At 49.6% G+C, this 19,061-nt stretch overlaps 2 protein-coding genes across 6 annotated transcripts in view; both read left to right on the top strand.

Annotated features, from left to right (window-relative positions):
- The window catches only part of PDLIM7 (PDZ and LIM domain 7), a 58,965-nt gene extending 54,667 nt beyond the window's left edge, over positions 1 to 4,298 (top strand). Inside the window, exons 9-11 of the mRNA XM_042451825.1 lie at positions 203 to 323; positions 2,483 to 2,598; positions 3,042 to 4,298. Of these exons, the coding sequence (XP_042307759.1) occupies positions 203 to 323; positions 2,483 to 2,598; positions 3,042 to 3,128 (324 nt within the window). The 3' untranslated portion in view covers positions 3,129 to 4,298. The remainder of the gene's footprint in view (positions 1 to 202; positions 324 to 2,482; positions 2,599 to 3,041) is intronic.
- A 3,650-nt stretch (positions 4,299 to 7,948) lies between these two features.
- DBN1 (drebrin 1) overlaps positions 7,949 to 19,061 on the top strand; it is a 59,989-nt gene continuing 48,876 nt past the window's right edge. For 4 of the 5 annotated variants that reach the window (XM_042451817.1, XM_042451815.1, XM_042451816.1 and 1 more), the window contains exon 1: positions 8,045 to 8,231. In XM_042451817.1, coding sequence (XP_042307751.1) covers positions 8,146 to 8,231 — 86 coding nt within the window. In that variant the 5' untranslated portion in view covers positions 8,045 to 8,145. Of the gene's footprint in view, positions 8,232 to 19,061 lie in introns of all 5 variants that reach the window. The other variant, XM_042451818.1, reaches the window with a different exon arrangement.

Raw genomic sequence — 19,061 nt, 5'->3', positions numbered from 1 at the left:
CTCTGCTCAGGGAAGAGTGCAGTGCAGAGCTTGTATATAGGTTCAAAAAGATAGTATTTTCTACTATCCACATTTTTCATTATCCACAAAAAGTCCTGGAACATATCCTGCACAGATAGGGGGGAGGTACTGTAACCCTGCATCTTGGCTTAGAAAATGCAGCCTTATAATGGAGTAAGTCACATTCTTGCATTTGCTTTAGGAAATTATGCATGCCTTGAAGATGACCTGGCACGTTCAGTGCTTTATCTGTGCTGCCTGCAAGACACCCATCCGCAATCGTGCCTTCTACATGGAAGAAGGGCAGCCTTACTGTGAAAGAGGTATGGAGAAATTTGCTTCTAGTTCTGTAGTGCAGAGTCCTCACTCTCAACCAGGCACCCTGTTGTTGTGTTTTTTACAACTCTCATCATCCCAGCCAGCAGAGATGTTCATTTGGGATGGTGGGAGTTGTAATCAACACAAGGAGAAGCTGGAGGGGAGATTAGACAAGACTTTCCAAAAGGAATGTTTTTTTGTTGGGAAACACCTTGGATGACCTTAAATACTATTCCTACATTATTAAGTAAAAGGTGTGTTGAATGGCCTTAGTCTCTCCTGGAATGGGAATATCTAGCGCCAAATCAGCCTTCTTCAGAAAAGAGTGGAAAACAGGATGGGAAATATATCATTTCTACATTTGCCTTCCCTTTCATGGGCAGTTTACAAAACCCTTGTAATGATGGCAGCATCCTCTGACCCTGGCCTGACTGCCCCCTTGGTGATGGTTGCTGGGCAGTGCCAGTTCTGCTAAGTTGCTATGGAGATGATAGAATAGCACCTGCATCACAGAGCAGGCCATAGGGCATGCTGGGAAATGTTGTTCTTTCCCTTCGTTCTAGTACTGACAAGCATTATCCTTGTCTGGAATATTCCACTGAGAGGTTTATAGGGGGAGAAAGATTTCAGAAATGAAGTGGCCTCCATTTCCACCCCCACATTATCTGATGCTGTGAAAGGGTCTGGAATTCTCCCAGATGAATGAACAGCTGCCTTTCATCATAAGCTGGGCAGGGTGGGGAGGGCCTGCATGCAGAATTCTTAACAGCATGTGCAGCCTTGCTTGACATAACTGCAAGGCTTGTCTGCCATCTCCTCGGTGTCTTTGGCCTTCCAGCCCAACAGGCTCCAGAGCAACATTACAGTTGGTTAGCTCAGCGAGGGCCTTGATTAAAACAGCAGAGGCATGTGTGCTAGAGTGGCGGCAGTATTTGTGCGCGTGTGTGTAGGATAATAGGAGAAAAACAGCACTACAGAAGCAGAGGGATTCCTTGGGCAGGAATAGCAGATTTGTGGATTAGGATGAAAGATGATGCCTTTGAATTAATGCTGAGCTACACCTAGTAGCAACACAGTGGAAAGCCTGTAGTTCACTGGTAGAGTACAGTGGGATTGGAACAGATCTCTGTCTGAAAAGCTGGAGGGTTGATGCCAGTCGGCATAGCTACAGCATGATGGACCAGTGGTCTGATTCAGTATGAGGCATCTACCTATGTTCCTAATAGCTCTTCTATTAGAGGTGACACGATAGTGGCCCGAAACAGACAGGCAGCCAGGGACAGCTTCTGGCTGCTCTGGGTGGGTATCGTTTACATGATGCACGACGGGAAGCCATACCGGGCCCATACCAAGGCTGCCTAATGTGACCCAAAACCAGCCCCAGGAAGAGTGGATCTTTTCCACTCCTATTTGGGGCCTCAAGAGGAGGTGCCCTTAGGGCCACAGCGTGTGTTCACCATGGTCCCAGGGCAATTGGGCTGGGAGCAGCTTCTAGCCTCTCCGTCCTGCCCGTCTGCTTCGCCCCAGCTATGTCTAAATTTTTGAAGGGATGTCATATAGAGGATGGAGCAAGCTTGATTTCTGCTACTCCAGACACTAGGGCTGCATCTGCACTACAGAAATAATCAAGTTTGACACAACCTTAACTGCTATGGCTCAGTGCTATGGAATTCTGGGATCTGTAATTTGTTTTAGCACCAGAGTTCTCTTACAGAGAAAGCTAAATGTCTCACAAAACTACAGTTCCCTTAATTCCATAGCATTGAACCATGGCAATGAAAGTGGTATCAAACTGGATTATTTCTGCAGTGGAGATGCAGACTAGGACACAGATCAGTGGATTCACGCTAAAAGAAAAGAGTAGCCTAAAATAACTTTGTGATGGTAAGAGCTGTTCAACAGCAGAATATGCTGCCTCAGAATGTGGTGAAGTTTCCTCCTTTGAAGGTTTATAAACAGGGGCTGGATGTCCATCTGTTGGGGGTGCTTTGGTTGTGTCTTCCTGCATGGCAGGGGTTGGACTGGATGGCCCTTGTGGTTTCTTCCATCTCTATGATTCTCATATGGTCCTTCAAGCAAGATTTTTGTTCTGAGAATGCATGCCCTGCTGATTGTTTTGGTCCAAGCATAATGTCTCTTTTTCTTTGTTCCCTCCACCCCTCAGACTATGAGAAGATGTTTGGAACCAAGTGCCGTGGTTGTGACTTCAAGATAGATGCTGGTGATCGCTTCCTTGAGGCACTGGGCTTCAGCTGGCATGACACTTGTTTCGTCTGTGCGGTGAGCATGCGTACACGCATACACACATCCATGCTTGCAAGTCTTAATTCAGCTCTATATGAATCTTGCTCTGTTACACTTCAGGGACAATTTGTGATAAAGGGGCTCAAGATGGTGCTCCCAGGCAGGGGCAACATTTGCTAGCATAAAGCTTGTTATCAAGCAAAGACTCTTCTGCTGGTGGCATAGTGAATAGAACCGCTTGGTTTATCCCATCCAGGTTTCTTTCATAGCCTTGTGGCAAACAAAGTTGGTGCCTCCCGCTGAGGCTGACAAATAAATCTTAGCAGGCAACAGATGTCAGTGTGAAACTGTGCATTGGCAGACACTGGGCAGCTTCTGTGGCATTGCCCTTCCCTTTTGTCCTTGTGAATGAATGAGGGGGTGAAATGGGGGGGGGGGCAGAATGATTGGTTTCACTGAGTTGCTTCTTTTATCTGCAGATCTGCCAAATCAACTTGGAAGGAAAGACTTTCTACTCCAAAAAGGACAAGCCCCTGTGCAAGAGCCATGCTTTTTCCCATGTTTGAGAGAGATGGAAATGGATTGGAGAGGAGAAAACCTGACTGCCCAAGTGCTGCCTGCCCTAGCCCTGCATCCTTCCTTCCCCACACCTCATCTTGAGAGAGAGAGACCACAGTGGGCCCAGACCCCTCACTAGACAATCATTCCCACTGCGGATACAACACGGTTGTACTTGAGGAGGATTCAGTTACATGGATTGAGACCATTGCCTGTCTTTATCTTTCTTTACTTTTTTAAACATAGAATTCTATTCTACATGGTCACTCAGTGATGGGGCAGGATCACTAGCAAATCCTCCCATGCTGGGAAGCCATAGTGTCATTAGTGAGAAGGACTTGCCCATACCTCTGTTGTTCTTGTGCCAGCTGCAGCCAAAGAAGGGAGAGGCCTAGGAATTTTACTCCCTAGTGGAACAATCCCAAATGTTAGTACTGTTCTGAAGATACCTGGCCTTCCCTAGTTTTCATTATCTCCAGTGTGTGTGAATGCTTGCTGTGAAGTCCTTGGGGGACAACAGCTTTTCCTAAAATCTGTCAGAGTACAGCTTGTTCTTGCTGCTCCCTGTGTCCTTTGCAATGCAGCTACTCAAGAAAGCATTGCAAAACATTCCTGCAATCCAGACTGGATCAGTGGTGCACCAGTCTCTCTTGCCTTTTGTTCATATTTTCACATTTAGCAGGAGCCCACTCCAAACATACTAGCAAAATTGCTTTTTACAAAGTCTTTCAATGAAACACAAAGTTTTCTCCAAGACTTCTACTTTGGTAACAATAGCGTTTACAGACTAAGAAGACCCCAACCCCAGGGAGAAATTACCTGTTGCTAGGGTAAAAGCACTGTGCTGCATGTTGCAACAGGCCAAGTAAAAATGATGCTAAAATGCCATGGAGAACAGAGGCATTGCCAGTGCCAGCTTCTTCTCATCAGCCAAAACTGCTTCTCCCTCACAGTGACATGAAGATGCAATCATTCCCCAGTACACAGTGTGCATCTGCCAGTAGCTCACAACCCCTGGGCCAGAACTGACCCCAAAGCATCCTTACCAAAGAGTCATTATTTCTGTTATGATCAAAGTGTGTTTCCCAGAACCATCCTGTCTGGCTGGGAGTCTGTAATTCTTTCACTGCAGTGATGACTTCCTTCAGTGCCTAATAAAATATGTCTTTTAATCCTTTCTCACTTTTGTGCGCTGTGGTTATTGCTGAGCCTATACAGGGTGTTGTATGGGATATTAGAGGTGAAGAAATTGGCCGCAAACTACAGGTGGGACTATAATATGGTGCACTTTGACACCTATTGCTTCTATTGGTTTCTATCCAACCAGATCCCTTTCATCATGCTCAGAGTGAAAAATCAAAAGGGGTGATTTTATGGAAATGTCAGATCCATGGCTCGGGGCCTTAATACGTCTGTTATTGGCAAAGTTGAAGAAGATCTTTGGCAGTACTGGTGCAGGGCAGTTAAGTGCAATGGCTTAGCTGAACATCAAGCATGAAGGACATCTTGTTATTACACATGGTCAAGAGTTCAGCTTCATTACACCTATCTTGGTCACATTTAATGAAAAACCACCTATCTCATGCAACACGTTCAGCATATTAGTGCACTGTGATCTTTCATGGAAATATTGGAAATGATAAAACACGTTGGGATTAAATGGAGGAAGATAATAGTGTATTGGCAAAATCGTACCTGTGTACAAAGTTACAAAGTTAATGACATATTCTCAAGAAAATTGCACCTTCTAAGCTAGTACAGTATACACTTGCCTCAAAGTGCAGTGATGGGAAGTGGCACCAATTCAGACACACTTACCTTCTTGTCAAGCAAATAGCCACAGGGCTACTTCCCTTCCCCATGCCCCTTTCCTCCTCTGAATTCAGGCATAGTTTCTTCTTCCTATTTATTTTTTAAAATAATTTGCGTGCAGCTCTTTACAACTTAAGTCTTGCATGTGCTTCCTTCTTCTTAGCACTTACCTTAATGCTTCTGTTGTACTGGCCCCTTAGTGGCTCATTTCTGTGGCTGGCTCTTATTCTAACTTCTGCTTTGGTGGTTATTACTGATCCTATGTTTGGCAAAAGAGCTTTCCTTGCTCTTTGCACTTTTTTGCTATTGTAACCTAGTTTGTGCTGGTTTTGATTTTTTGTGCAAAGGGCATAATATTAGGATGGAGGTTGCTTTAGTCCTGTCATAATAGAATCTTTTTGGTCACTTGATACTCCATCCTGGGAGAGTTCTCCCTCCAGGATGTCCTGTGTCCGTTTTAAGTAGTAGAGTCCTCCTGCCTCAGGCAGCCAAAGCATCATGACAGCCACAGAGTAGATGAATTCTTTGGGGGAATAATCACAAGGAAAATAATTAGATGATAGTCTATAAACAGAGCTTAGGTTGGATGGGATTCCCAGCCAGACCCCATTCATAAATTGTTGCTTGGGTGTGGGGAGGTCTCAGGGCAGGGTGCAGAGCTGGCAAGTGCTACCTTGTGGACTATAATTCCCAGAATCCCCCAGCCACAGGACATGCTGTATGGAGGTTTCTGGGAATTGTCATTTAAAAGAATATTTAATAATTATTATTATTATTTCCAGTGTGGTGTAGTGGTTTGAATGTTGGACTATGATTCTGGAGAACAGGGTTTGATTTCCCGCTTAGCCATTAAACACGCTGAGTGATGTTGGGAAAGTCACATGCTCTCAGCCTCAGGGGAAGGCAATGGCAAACGTCTGAACAAATCTTGCCAGGAAAACTGCATTATAGGTTTGCCTCAGGGTCAGTGTGTCTCCATAAGTCAGAAATGACTGGAAGGCACACAGCAACATTTCCAAGCTCTAATGGAGATCTTGGGTAGTTTTGAAGGTATCCGGCAACATTTTTTTAGGTCTCTGACCATTGAGTTTGAGATGTATCAAATAGACAGTCTGTGAAGCAGGAGGATTATTGCCCCCTCCCCACAGTTTCTCTCCCACTTAGGTCACCTCTGCAGTTGCTCAGACTGATGAGTGCATTGCTGTTGAAAATCTCATGAGTTTTGACTGGGACAGCCAGGTGCCTGAGGAGGAAAAATTTGAACACCCTCACACTTGACGAATGTTGGCACCTACTTCACAAGGTGCCATGAGAACCCAGCTGCTGCCCACACAGTGGGAGTGAGCCTGTATGTGACTTCAAGGTCTTCTGTGAAATTGACTGCAGAGAAAGGTAGGAATCTGAAATCCTTTCTGATTCCTAATAGCAGAGTTGAGTTTGAGGAAGGCTGAAACAAACCGTGGGAGTCTTGTTCCAAAGAGGATTTTAGGTGATACGATGATGCCACTCTTGCTGATGATAAGCACTTCTGTATTTGCTACTGAGTACATCGTTGATCATTCAAAGCTAGGCTCTGATTATTATGTAGCTACCAGGAGTGCTAGTAACAAAAAAGGGATGGCCAGCAGGTAACTCATTGGTTGCTTTATATATTACACCCAAAACTTCTGAGTGAGAAAATGCAAGACAAATCCTGAATAGGCTCAGTGGTGCCTAGTATGTGTATGGATGGAGTTTTGATGGCCCTTTCTGCACCTATTGGGCTTGATCACGTAACATATCTTTTTAACGGAAAGTGGCTTTTGATCATTTCCAGGCTCCCCTGGCTGAGAGCTTCTTCACTGATTTCTCCACAAGGATGAGTTACTCTCAAAGGTGTTACAAGGGCCTGTGCAGAGTGACCAGATGCCCTAACTGCAAAGGAGGACAAGACACTGCAAAATGGAGGACCTTGGAAAAAACCCTGGAGACATGACCAAAGAAAAACTAAACACACTAAGAAATATAAATCCATGCTTCTCAGTCATGCTCCAAATGGAGGATGTTTTGGAATTCCTCCTGGACAGAAGGCAGAAATGCAGGACATGTCCTGGAAAAGACAGACCCTGGGCCTGCAAGAGACAGAGAAGAAAGAGAGGCTTCCTTGAGAGGGGCTGACATTAGCCCCTTGGCCTCTTTCGATTTTTGAAAAATTTAAACCTAGTGGCAAGCAAGGTTTAGCCCTAACTTTCTAGGGGTTTGGTTGTTCCCTCATTGGTATGCTGATGGTCCTCCTCCACTTGCCCAGGGTCACTGCAAAAGAGGAGAAGGCATCACAAGATGAGGACATGCAAACGGAGGACGTGACCAAAATTAAAGCTAAACACACTCGTATCAATAGAAATTCATGCTTCGTAGTCATGCTCCAAATGGAGGACATTTTGGATTCCTCCTGGACAGAAGGCGGAAATGCAGGTCATGTCCTGGAAAAAGAGTACGGCTGGCCACCCTGACTGCAAAATGAAGGGACACTGAAGACAAAAGGAGACAAAGTATAAAGCTAAAACCACTCCTTATCACTCTAAATCCCTGTTTCCTCAGTCCTGCTCTCCAATTTGGACATTTTGGGTGCCCTAACAGCAAAGGAGGACAAGACACTGCAAAATGGAGGACCATTAAAAAATAAACCAACCCTGGAGACATGACCAAAGAGAACCTCCTCCCCCCTGCTTCTTAGTCATGCTCCAAGTGGAGGGTGTCTCGGGATTCCTCCTGGGCAGAAAGGGGGCTCAAAGTGGAGGACGTGGCCTGGGAAAGGAGGACGGCTGGCCCCCTCCCCTGACGCCTGCTTCTCCAGGCGCCTGCAGAGTGCTGCGTCGCAAGATGGCTGATGGTCCCAGCCAGCCCCCCCCCGTCCCCATTGGACAAATAGGGGGCTGGAGGGGGTGGGAGGGAGGGAGGGAAGGGAGTCCAGGCTTGGGAGGACGGCTGGCGCTAGGACCGGCTTTGGTGGCAGGCGGAGCTTGAGCCTCCTGGCCCTCCCTCGCCCGCCACCGCTGCTGCTGCTGCTGCTGCTGCTGCAGTGTCTCCTGGAGGCTGGCGAGCGGTGGCCTTCCTCCTTCTCCCCTTCCCCTTGCAGCAGCAGCAGCAGTAGTAGCATCCTTAGCAGCAGCAGCAGCATCCCCCTCCTCCGCATCCTCCTCCTCCTCCTGCTGCTGCATCCCCTCCGCCGGCATGGCTGGCGTCAGCTTCAGTGCCAACCGCCTGGAGCTCCTGGCCTCCTACCAGGAGGTGATCGGGGAAGACAGCCCCACCGACTGGTAAGGAAGGAAGGCAAGGGGATGCCCCCCCCTCTCTTTGTCCCGGCGGAGGGGCTGGGGAGGGGGCGGCGGAGGCCGACACTGCCACTGCTTTGTGCCGGGGGGGGGGGGGGTGGGGGTGGGCGGTGGCTGCTCGCCCGCTTGCAAGGGGTCTTCTTTCTTTCTTTCTTTCTTTCGCCCCCTCCCCTCCAGGCACGCCCTGCTTTTCCAGCCCCCCTCCCGGCCTCCTTCTGCCCAGGAGGAACCCCGAAAGGTCCTCCCATTTGGAGCAGAGCTCAGAAGCAGAGATTTAAATGTCTATGAAGTGTTTGGAGTTTTGCTTTGGGCTCCTCCGTGGCCCTTTCCCCGGACGGGCCCCCTGCCCCTGCCCCCCCTCCCCTGCCAGGAGGACGAACTCCCCAGTGCCCCCCGCCCTCAGCACATCCCTCGGAGTCGGAGGGGGTGGAAACCGCTCTTCTTTGGCCCTGTCCTTACATTTCCCCCCTCCAGGCTTCTTCTCCATTTTGGCGGTGCCTGGTCCTCCTTTGTAGTGAGGAGGGCACCTGGGCTCCCTCTGCCCGAGGAAGGGGGGCACTTCTGCCCCCTAGATGCCCCCCCAACCTGGGACTGGGAGGGAGGGGAAGAGCGGGGCCATTAGCAGCGGCTGCCCAAAATGGTGCAATGGCAAGCGGGCCAGGTCGGGGGGGGGGGGGGGGGGTGTCTTGGGGGCGGGCCGCTTTCGGGGGGGGGGGGGCTGCTGAGGTGGCTGCTCCCTTGTCTGGCCGCCCCTTTTTGTACCCTGGAACCACGCGACGCCCCCTCCCACAGGAACCCCTCTTGTTGGGGGCAGCTAAAAACACTCCCGTACGTGTACATTCGGGCTTCTTAGACAAAATGGAGGAGCCCCTTCTCCCCCCCCCCTTTAAAATAACCCCCGGGGCGCCCCCTCCTCTCTTCCCCGGCCCCAGCCTGGGATGCGGTTCCCGCCGTCCCTTCCACCTGCTCCTTCCTTCCCAGCAGCCCGCCTCCCGCCTTGGGCCCCCTTGGCTCTCGGGTGGGCCCCGATCTTCTGGGAGCCCCGCTTCCCCTCAGCGCCCGTCCGGGGTTTTTTCGGGGGGGGGGTGTGTGTGGAAAGTTATCTGATAGAGACGCGCCACACAAAGGAAGGTGGGGCCGGTGGAAGAAGCAGGAGGAGGAGGAGGCGGGGGTCTGGAGGCTGGAGGGGAGGAGGGGCGGGTGGGCTGCCAGGAGGAGGAGGAGGAGGAGGCAGCCATCCCAGCTCCAGCAGAGGAAGGCCATTAAGTGCCGCATCCTTTCACTGGACGCAGAGAATGAAAGAGGAGGGTGGCCTGGGTCTGTGGCCAGAGGGGCCCTCCTTTCTCCTTGGAGGCTCCATGGGGCCAAGACCTGTCCCCTTCCCCAGCCCTTCGTTGAGGCCAGGCTTTCCACAGATATTTCAACCTCAGCCAGCCAGCCTACCCGCCTTCCTTCTTATCTTCCCTCCCTCCCTCTCTTTCTCCTTCCTTCCTTCCTTCCTTCCTTCCATCTCTGCATAGAAGAACCTGGGCTTGAAGGCTGCCAGGGAGGGAGGGAGGGAGGGAGGGGGATGAAAGGGGGAGTCGTCTCCTACAAAGCCTCCCAAACAATAGGCATGTGCTCCCATTTCCAGAGCCAGCTAGTACTGGGAGGGGAGCAGGGCTGTGGGTGTGTGATGAGGAGGCCTCCTTGTGCCTCTTTCTGCCTAATGGAGGTTCACACTGTGAGCAAAAGGTTCAGGGAGTCTGGCTGCATTCTCTTCCTTCCTTTGGTCATGCTTTTGAGATTTAGTGGCAAATGATGAAGGGCTTTGCAGCTCTAGCACAGACGTTGCGGGTGATTCCCAAGTAGTTCTGTGGGTGAACCTCTTTCTTTTGTTGAGACGCAGTATTGAATGGAGAGGTTCTCGTGATGTTCAAGTTAGCAGGACCACATTTGCCAGAAAACATTTGTTCCCTCATCTTGTAATGACATGAATTCGCACCACTGCTATAGAGCAGTCAGTGAGGTACCCATTATGCAATGGCAGTTCTCTGTCATGTTTAGACCTGGGTCCAGATCATTATCAACCTATGCCTTCTGTCAGACAGCCCTGACATGAGTATCTTACACACTAGACAGTCATAGCACTTTGATAGTGCTTTGATGGCCATGGCTGCATGGGATTTTCAATTTGGAGAAAAAGTTCTCTCTTGGAGAATTTTAAATATCTTTCGAAGGTGCAGATCCCAAGATGCTATAGGATGAACTCTTGGCAGTTGAACGAGTATCAAAGTGGTGTAACTGTGTCATGTGAAAGAGACCTAAGTCACTGTCTTTCAGCTTCAGTGTCTTCCATCTGCATATGAACAAGTTAAGGAACAACAGAAAACACTTTGTACTCAATGTGTCTTACATATATGACTGGCCATCACTGGGTGTCGTAGTATGCTCTGGGGCACCTCATTGAACTTGGTTCCTCTTTTTAAAAACCTCCAGGACCCGTGTTTTATATATTTTGGAGACCAATCCCATAGTGTGCTTAGACTTCTACATTTTTTTAAAAAAAGAGTACTGACTCACAATTTAAACTTAGAGATGATTGTTATTGAGGGTTTCATTTACCTTGAATTACTGCTGTTCACTCCCTCCATCTTCACTGACATGTGCAGGGTTAGTGCTTGCCAGCTTGCTCTTTCTATCTCTCTGTCTCTCTGCAAATAGTTTCTTCAGTCTCCTGAGTCTCCTTCATACTAACTGTGCCACACCCTGCCCTTCATGCTGTCCCTCTCTGTCTGCCAGGAATGCTGTTTCCTGGACCACTGTTGTGGTTTCTTCTTCCCACTCAGGTTGCAGAAAGCTCTTATGTCTCCATAGGCAAAATCTTTGTGAAAGTGCCATGTATAGGGGCCATTTCTGTATTTCTTCCTCACCTGAAGTGGTGCAGGCACGTGGCATCAGGCCAAGGCCAAAGGGTTTTCCCTTTCCCAGCGATCCTTTGATAAAGGCATATTTTCTTATCAGAAGTAGAAACTAGCCCAGTGATTTTCTTTCAACCAACTGGTGGAACCAGGTCCTTCACTTCTGCTACTATAGTTTTTCCTGGGGCTGCCCACATTAGTAGCCCATAGGTCACAAAAGTACTGTACAGAATAACAGATAATCTTTATCAGGTAACGTTAGACCCATACCACCCCAGATGTTTTGACAACAGAGTCACTGATCCCTGACCATCATGCTGGTTGGGACCTGATGGGAGTTGTAGTCCAACAGCACCTGCAAGGTGTCAGGATGAGCCAGCCCTTACATGAGCTTCAGACTAGTTTGTGGGGAGCCATACAAATGGCCACAGCTCTTTTGTGGACATTTTTCAAAAACTTTATCAACATTTATTCCCTCAGAGAGTGGTGGAGTCTCCTTCTTTAGAGGTTTTCAAATAGAGGCTGGATTGCCATCTGTCACGAGGAGTGTTTTGTATCTTCCTGCATGGCAGAATGGGCTTGGACTGGGTAGCCCTTGGGGTCTCTTCCAAATGTATGATTCTATTATTTTATCCCACTCTACCTTGATGGCAATAATTTTTCTTCCCTTGCTGGTCTAACTGGTGTAAGCTTTATGCTGCAGCATCTGCTCCCTTCCCTTCCCCACCCCATTGCTGTAGCCCATAGCTTCACAACCCAGAGGAGGTCCTCTCCTTCTTTGTTGCTGACTTCCCTCCTCCTCTTCCCTCTGAAGCAGAAGGTCTCCAGCTGCTCCTCTTTGCCTAGTTCCTTCCCGTTTTAAGGACACTCCCCTCTGTTTCCAGCTCGAAGCTGGGCCTTGTGGCCTCTTCTTAGGCCTGAAAGGCAGCCTGCATATTGTGTGCCTGCATGCACTAACCATAAAGAGAGTGGGAGTCTGTCCTTGCAAATGGCACACACACTCAGGGGACATTCCATGTTCAGAAAGGCAAGCTCCGGAGGTGGAAGGAAAGGTCACTTACAAAGATGGAGGAGATCTCAAAGGACACAGAGGAGGTGGATGTACCCATAATCTTCCCTTTTAGTTTTCTTCCCAGCTTTAGACTGTAAACTCCTTGGAACAGAGACTTGTCCTCTCCTCCCACTGTAAAAGACTATATACATAGATGGCATCGTATAAATTATACCACTAATTGGAGAAAATGGCGAGGGAACAACTGAGTAAAATTCCTGCAGGGTCTCACCCAGCAGAGTTCCTGGGGAAATAAACCATTTTTGGGATAGGCTAGATAACTGCTGATCTGAGCCATGGGCAATTGAAGTACATACTCCTACCAAAAGCATCAAAGAGCTTAGGTAGCAAGGGAGGAAAAGAAATGGCAGGGAAAGGTCAGTGTGGGAGAAAATCCCTCAAATAGAAAATGGGGTCATTCTTGGAGTTGTCTGCTGCTAGAGGTGGGGTTGAGTGCTCTGAGTGTGCTAATGGATTTGTTTCCAAGGCAATGCTCCTTGTGTATGGAGAAGGGAGTGCAAAGGGGAATCTAGCCTCAGGAGAGCCAGATGCCCCTTAGATGAACTGTTTCAAGGGCAAAGGCTGCCCTCAAGTCACCTGAGTTTCATCCTTCAAAGGATATGGCATTTGTCTGGTACTTTCCAAGATGAGTTCCAGGCTAGAGCCAATAGGATTTCAAAGAGTAAATATTACCCCAGCTGCCCATGGTTCACGAGAGGCTAACTGGCCTGGCCATTCATGTCATGACATAATCTAGCCTCTCGGCACAAGTTCTACTAGCATACTGCTAACCTTAAGCACAATTTATGTTTCCAATATTGTGTTAGCTATCTCATTCTATTTACCTATCAAACCAATACCACTTTATACCATGTTTCAGGCTCAGGATACACCCCCCTTTCCTCCATTTTATCCTCACAACAACCCTATGAAGTCTGTTAAGGTGAAAGAGAGTATGACTGGTCTGGTGATCTTAATGACTGGTGGGTTATATTAAGTGGTGATTCTTTGGCCTTTGTCTTTAACTGTAACCCAGCCCTTCTCAACCCACTATCCCCCAGATGTTTTACACTACAGCTCCTGTAAATTAGCTAGCATAGTAAATGGCCAGGGATGACAAGAGATGTAGTTCAAAACATCTGAGGTTGGTGGGGGAGGCTGTTCCAACCACTCCACCACACTGGCTCTCCTCACTTGGAATCATGAAACCTTAAAATTAGAAGGAACCACAAGAACCATCTCGTTCAGTCCCCTAACATGAAGGAATACTAGAGCACTCCTGAAAAATGCCCATCTAACCACCGTTTAAAGACTTTGAAAGATGGTGAGTTGATCACCCTCTGAGACAGCCCATTCCATTGTGGAAGAGCTCTTACAGTAAATAAGTTCTTCCTCATGTTTAGGTGGGCTCTCTTTTCTTCTAATCTGAATCCATTTGGTTTGTGTTCTACTTTCTGGAGCAGCTGAAAGCAAGCTGTGTTTTTTGTGCAATGGTCCTTCTGCTACATGACATCCCTTCAGATATTTAAAGATATCTATCGTGTCACTTCCCTGTTTTCTCTTCTCCAAGCTAAACTTATCCAGCTCCCTCAGTCATGCCTCATAAGACTTGGCTTCCAGACTCCCACCCCATTCTCCTAATTTCCCTCCCTTCCCCTCCCCTGGTACCTTTCCTGGTACTTCATTCTTTTTTGCAATTCAGCCATCCATGCTTGCCATCCTACTAATTGGGATGGCTTTTCTGGGAGCTTCCTTTCCTTTGTTCTCTCCTGCATCATGGGAACATCATGGGCAGCATAAGCACTTTCACCAAGCTTGCCCTCAGAGTGTGGGGGAGGAAACCCCTTTCCATGTGGGGCCCAGATGGGAAGTGTTTCTCTTCCTCCAAGCAGCTTCTTACCTGGTACTTTGGATGTTGTCCTTAAGCCTGCAGTCACCCCTTTGAACCCACCGCAAGTCTCTTTTGCTTTGCTGTATGAATCTCACACTGAAATATACCAGGGCTGGTGAGCAGTTTGTGGTGTTCAAATGTTTTTGGACCACAGCTGCCATAATCCCTCACCATTGGTAATGCTGCCTAGGGCTGATGGGAGTTGTAAGCCAACTCTCCTCCACAATTTCTAGATATATAGTTGTGCATCTGTCAGAGGTGTAGCTATGGGGGGGGGGGGGGGGGGTTGCAAAATGAGGTCATTCCCCCATAATTATTCTGGCTCATCAATGAAATGTTCTTTCAGCTCCCCAATTTTTAACATTGGAGTAATTCAAAACTTCAGTTGAGCGTTTAGAAATACAATTCAGGCATCATGAAGAGACTGCATCAGCTTGAGTATGTATTAAGTGTTAAAATCGCCCATCCCTGTATTAGAGAAACACTCAGATGGTAGCTGGAGCCATAGAGGGATGTGTTTCTGTGTTTGTGCAAAAAGAAAAAGAAAAACAGGATTGAAAGGCATTCCCAACCTGATGCTCTCCATATGTATTGAATGAAGAACCTCACAATCCCCAGCCAGCATGGCTGATGGCTAGATCTGCTAGGGATGGTGAGACTTGTATTCTGGGACATGTGGAGGGCCCCAGGATGGGAAAGAAAGGGAGGCTGCAAGGGCTCTCAGTAGATGACGTCAGGGAGAGGGACTGGGGAAGCCACGTGACTCTGAAAAAGCAGGAGTGCAGCAAGATTGCAGGCCTCTAAACATAGAGAACAGGTGTGCCTCAGTTAATGAAGCTGAATAATCGAATCTTAAGTGTTGGAAGAGACCCCCCCAAGGGCCAGCCAGTCCAATCCCATTCTGCCATGCAGGAGTACACAATCAAAGCACTCTCAACAGAAGACCATACAGCCTCTGTTTAAAAGCCTCCAAAGAAGGCGACTCCAGTGTGTATTCCACTGTTGACCAGCTCTTACCCTCAGAAGCACTTCCTAATGGTTAGGTGGAGCTTCCTTTCCTGTAGTTTGCATCCATTGCTCTGTGTCCAGTGGAGTAGCAGAAAACAAGCTTGCACCATTCTCAACATGACATCCCTTCAAATACGTTCCTGGGCATTACTTCTTTAACAGAAAAATTGGTACCATACAAAGGTAGGAATAACATGGAAAGAACAGGGATAGATCCCTATACCACACACACAAAAAGAACATTTCAATATGTTTCAGTAAAAAACGCTGGAACCTAACAATATGCACTGTGATAGGAAACAAGTAGGTCAGGTAAACCTTTCATAAGTAAACAAAAACTATGATTCTATGAAAAACCTTATTGTAACCTTCTAGAGGCCACTTGAAGGCTTCTTTCTGAATGCATCCACTTTTCTTATATCTATTTTGGTGGCAATAATAGATCTCTGCTGGGGATTGCTGGCAAGGCAGGGTTATTTGCTCCCCTGTTTTCTCTGTTTTGCTGATCACACATCCCCAGTGAGGAATTTTGGAATTGGCTGCTGTTTGCCTTTCCTCTTCTAGGAAGGCACACACAGCTACAGTTGGGTTGGCTAGCTACAGCAGACTCCCATGCTTTCCCTGCTCAAGTCTGATTGCATTGTTTACTGCAGTCATGCTGCTGCAACTGAACACCAAAAGCCTCTGTTTTTTCAGACCTGCTTCCAGTGCTAATATTGCTGAAGACCATCCAACTAGACAGAGGAGGAGGATAAAAAGTGGATGCCGGCCAGGCAAAAGGACACTTTGTAAAGAGGAGCTACTTTAGCAGAGGCAACTGCTCCCTCCTTGCAAGAAGCAGTGTGGTGTAGTGATTTGAGCATTGGACTAGGGATTGAGCATAAAAACCCTACTGGGCGACCTTGGGCAAGTCACACTCTCTCCATCTCTTTGAAGAAAGTCAAAAGAAAGCCATAAGTCAAAAGTGACTTGGAGACACACAACCACAACCCCTCCTTCCTCACATGTGCCTTCTGCTACCCTTTGAAGAGGAAGGGCTGCCAGAGAGATCCCCCCTCCCTCCTGCAAGCTTGGGTATAAATTTATCTTGCAAGCATGGGGCTTTCTCTTGCGCTGCATCTGCATTGCAGAAATAATCCAGATTGACACTACTTTTAACTGTCATGGTTCAATGCTATGCAATCCTGGGAATTGTAGTTTGTTGTGGCATGGCGGCACAACAAATGACACTTCCCAGGATTCCATAGCATTGAGCCATAGCAGTTAAAGTGGCATCAAACCAGATTACACTCATCCCTCCATATTTGTGGCTTTGATATTTGCAGATTTGATTATTCACAGATTTGATTAATATGTTCTCTAGGAATATCTAGGTCCTCCAGTGCACCTCTATGGTCCACTTTAACTAAAAGTTGCACTGAAAGACCTAGAGATTCCAAAGAGGACACTCTACTAGGCTTTTGTAGCTCCTCCAGCTCCAGGGCAAGTCTCTGGTCAATGTCTGGCAGATGTCTGCACTGGAAGACCTAGAGATTCCTAGAGGTGTCCTCTCAGGTAAAAACATTGTGTTTTTGTTATTTGCGGGTTTTCCATATTCTGTGAACTTGTCCCTCCATATTCATTAGGATTAGGGGGCACAAGACTCCTGTGAATATGGAGGGACAAGTGTATTTCTGCAGTGCAGATGCAGTCTTGATATCCTCTTCTTTCTGGAAGAGCTTCTTCCCCTTTACCAGACTTGTACCTGCAGGAGCTTTGGCCTGGGCTCTGTAGCTCTAGAGTTCCTTAAGGAGTTGTGCTTTGCAAGTTATTTGGACAACAACTCTGAAATGGTTCGCTGCCTTTTCAAAACAGCCAAACATCCCCACCGCCTGTGGCATTTGCGGTGGGTTTAGCCTTAGCCTGTGCTTAGTGGGAAACCCTCAATCCTGAATGTGTCCAGGGTGACCAGAGGTTCTCCTTTTCCAGGACATGTTGGACATTTCAACCTCTGTCCAGGAGGAATTCCAAAATGTCCTCCATTTTGAACATGGCTAAGAAGCATGGATTCGCCTTTCTAGATGAGCGTTTGTAGAAAAAGAGCTTTTTCTTCAGCCGCCCCTAAAATGTGGAATGACCTGCCAGAAGAGATTGTTCTTGCCCACCACCTCGATCCAAGGGGAGAGGAGTGGAAGAAATGATGATGAGGATGATGATTATTAGATCATGTCCCTACATTTTCCTTGGAGCCCCTCCATTTTGCGGTGCCTTGCCCTCCTTTGCGGCAGGAGGCCACCTGGTCGCCCTGGATGTGAGGGCCCTTGGAAGAACAATGGCCCTCTGCACCTGCTCAGAGGAATGGTGCAGGAGGCAGAAAACAAAACCGGGGGAGGTAGAGCCACCCGCCAGTGTCCGAAGCCAAGCCCTGTTGGGTCTTGTGAGGAGGCAGCGGTGGAGAGGCAGTCCGGCCCCTCTTCCCTGGGAGCCAGCCGGGGGCTGAACAATGCCTTCTTTATGCCAGGAAGCCCGCCGGAGCCGGAGGGCAGCTGTCGGTCGGGTGGCAGCCCTTCAGCCCCAGAGAGAGAAAGGCAGGGGGCACCGGACCAGCCCCTCCCCCCGCCTCAAGGTCATGGGGGAGGCACCTCCATCCCTGGCGGGACCAAGGCGGCACGCCTCCCCCGGCCCGGCTTGCCTGCCTGCCTGCCTGCTGTCTGGCTGGGGATGGAGGGGGCTGGCCCCAGGTGTGGCCCTGGCTGCAGCAAGGGATGCCGGCGAGGCTGCCCCGGATCAAGAGAGACGCCAAAAGTGCTGAACGTGGCAGAAAGCTGCCTTCTGGCCCTCCGACCGCTGCCAGCCAGGAGGAGAGACATGGGGCTCGGCCGAGGCGGAAAACGGGGGGCTAGCGCTGGGCCTCCTCCTGGCTGGCATGCCCTCCCCGGGAAAAGACCCTCTTTCCCCGCAAATAGCCCCAGCTGGGTGGTCCTCGGGGGCGGAGACACCAGCCCCGGAGAGGCTCAGGAGCAAGCCGGCTTGCCTCCCTTCCCCCCCCCCCCCCCCCCCCCCCCCCTCCCTCCTTCCTGCCTTCTTTCTCTCTCCCTTCCTCTAGTCTCTCTCCGAGCTGGGGAATGGCGGGAGCGGAGGGCTGTCTCGGGGGAGACCGGGGCAGAGTTTGGGGGAGGGGGCGTGCAGGGGCTGCGTGTGGGCAGACCCCCTCCCCCTGGCGGGGCTCTGGAGGCGGAAGGCAAGGCCGCAGGGCGGGGGAGCGGGGAGGAGAGGGGGCCACCGCGGGGCTGTTGGTGCTCCTTGGAGGGGGCCAAGGAGGACCGGGCCCCGAAGAAAAGCTCCCAAGCCCAAGAGAAAGGCTAAGCCCTGCTCCAAGTGGCGGCCTTGAGGGAGAGGAGGCCGACCTGGAGGAGAGGTCCTGGGGAAGGGGGAGGGGTCCGCCGCCTTCTTTCCCAGCCTGAGCCCTTCCCCTGAGGGCCTTCCTTTCCCTTCCCGTCTCCCTGCTCCTGGCCCAGGCTCTGCAAGGCTCGGCCCCTCTGCTCCTGGCCCAGGGGCTACTGCTGCTGCTGCTGGTGTCGGAGGGGGAGGGGGCGGGGCGGCCATGACGCGATGGGAACGGAATTCCTGGCCGTTTCCCGCTTGCCGGCCCCTGCCCTGGGGCTCCTGGGCCTTGGAAACAGCTGGGCCCGGGGCTGGACCGGGGGAGGGCGGCCTGGCAGGGAGCCCTCCTCAGCGCCAGGGGAGGGGCACGGCCAACCCCCGTCAACTTCCTCGGTGCCTTCCAGCCTTTCCCGGCTTATGGCGACCCTAAGGCAGACCTGTCACGGGGTCTTCTTGCCAAGATTTCTTCAGAGGAGGCTTGCCAAGGCCATCCCCTGAGGCTGAGAGAGTGTGGCTTGCCCAAGGCCACCCAGTGGGTTTCTATGGCCAAGCTGGGCACCGAACTCTGGTCTCCAGAGTCATAGTCGGACACTCAGTAGGAA

Source organism: Sceloporus undulatus, chromosome 2, assembly GCF_019175285.1.
Source record: "Sceloporus undulatus isolate JIND9_A2432 ecotype Alabama chromosome 2, SceUnd_v1.1, whole genome shotgun sequence".
In the NCBI taxonomy this organism is placed as follows: Eukaryota; Metazoa; Chordata; class Lepidosauria; order Squamata; family Phrynosomatidae; genus Sceloporus; species Sceloporus undulatus.
Note: the sequence above shows the minus strand (reverse complement) of the source record. Positions and strands in the feature narration are given on the sequence as shown.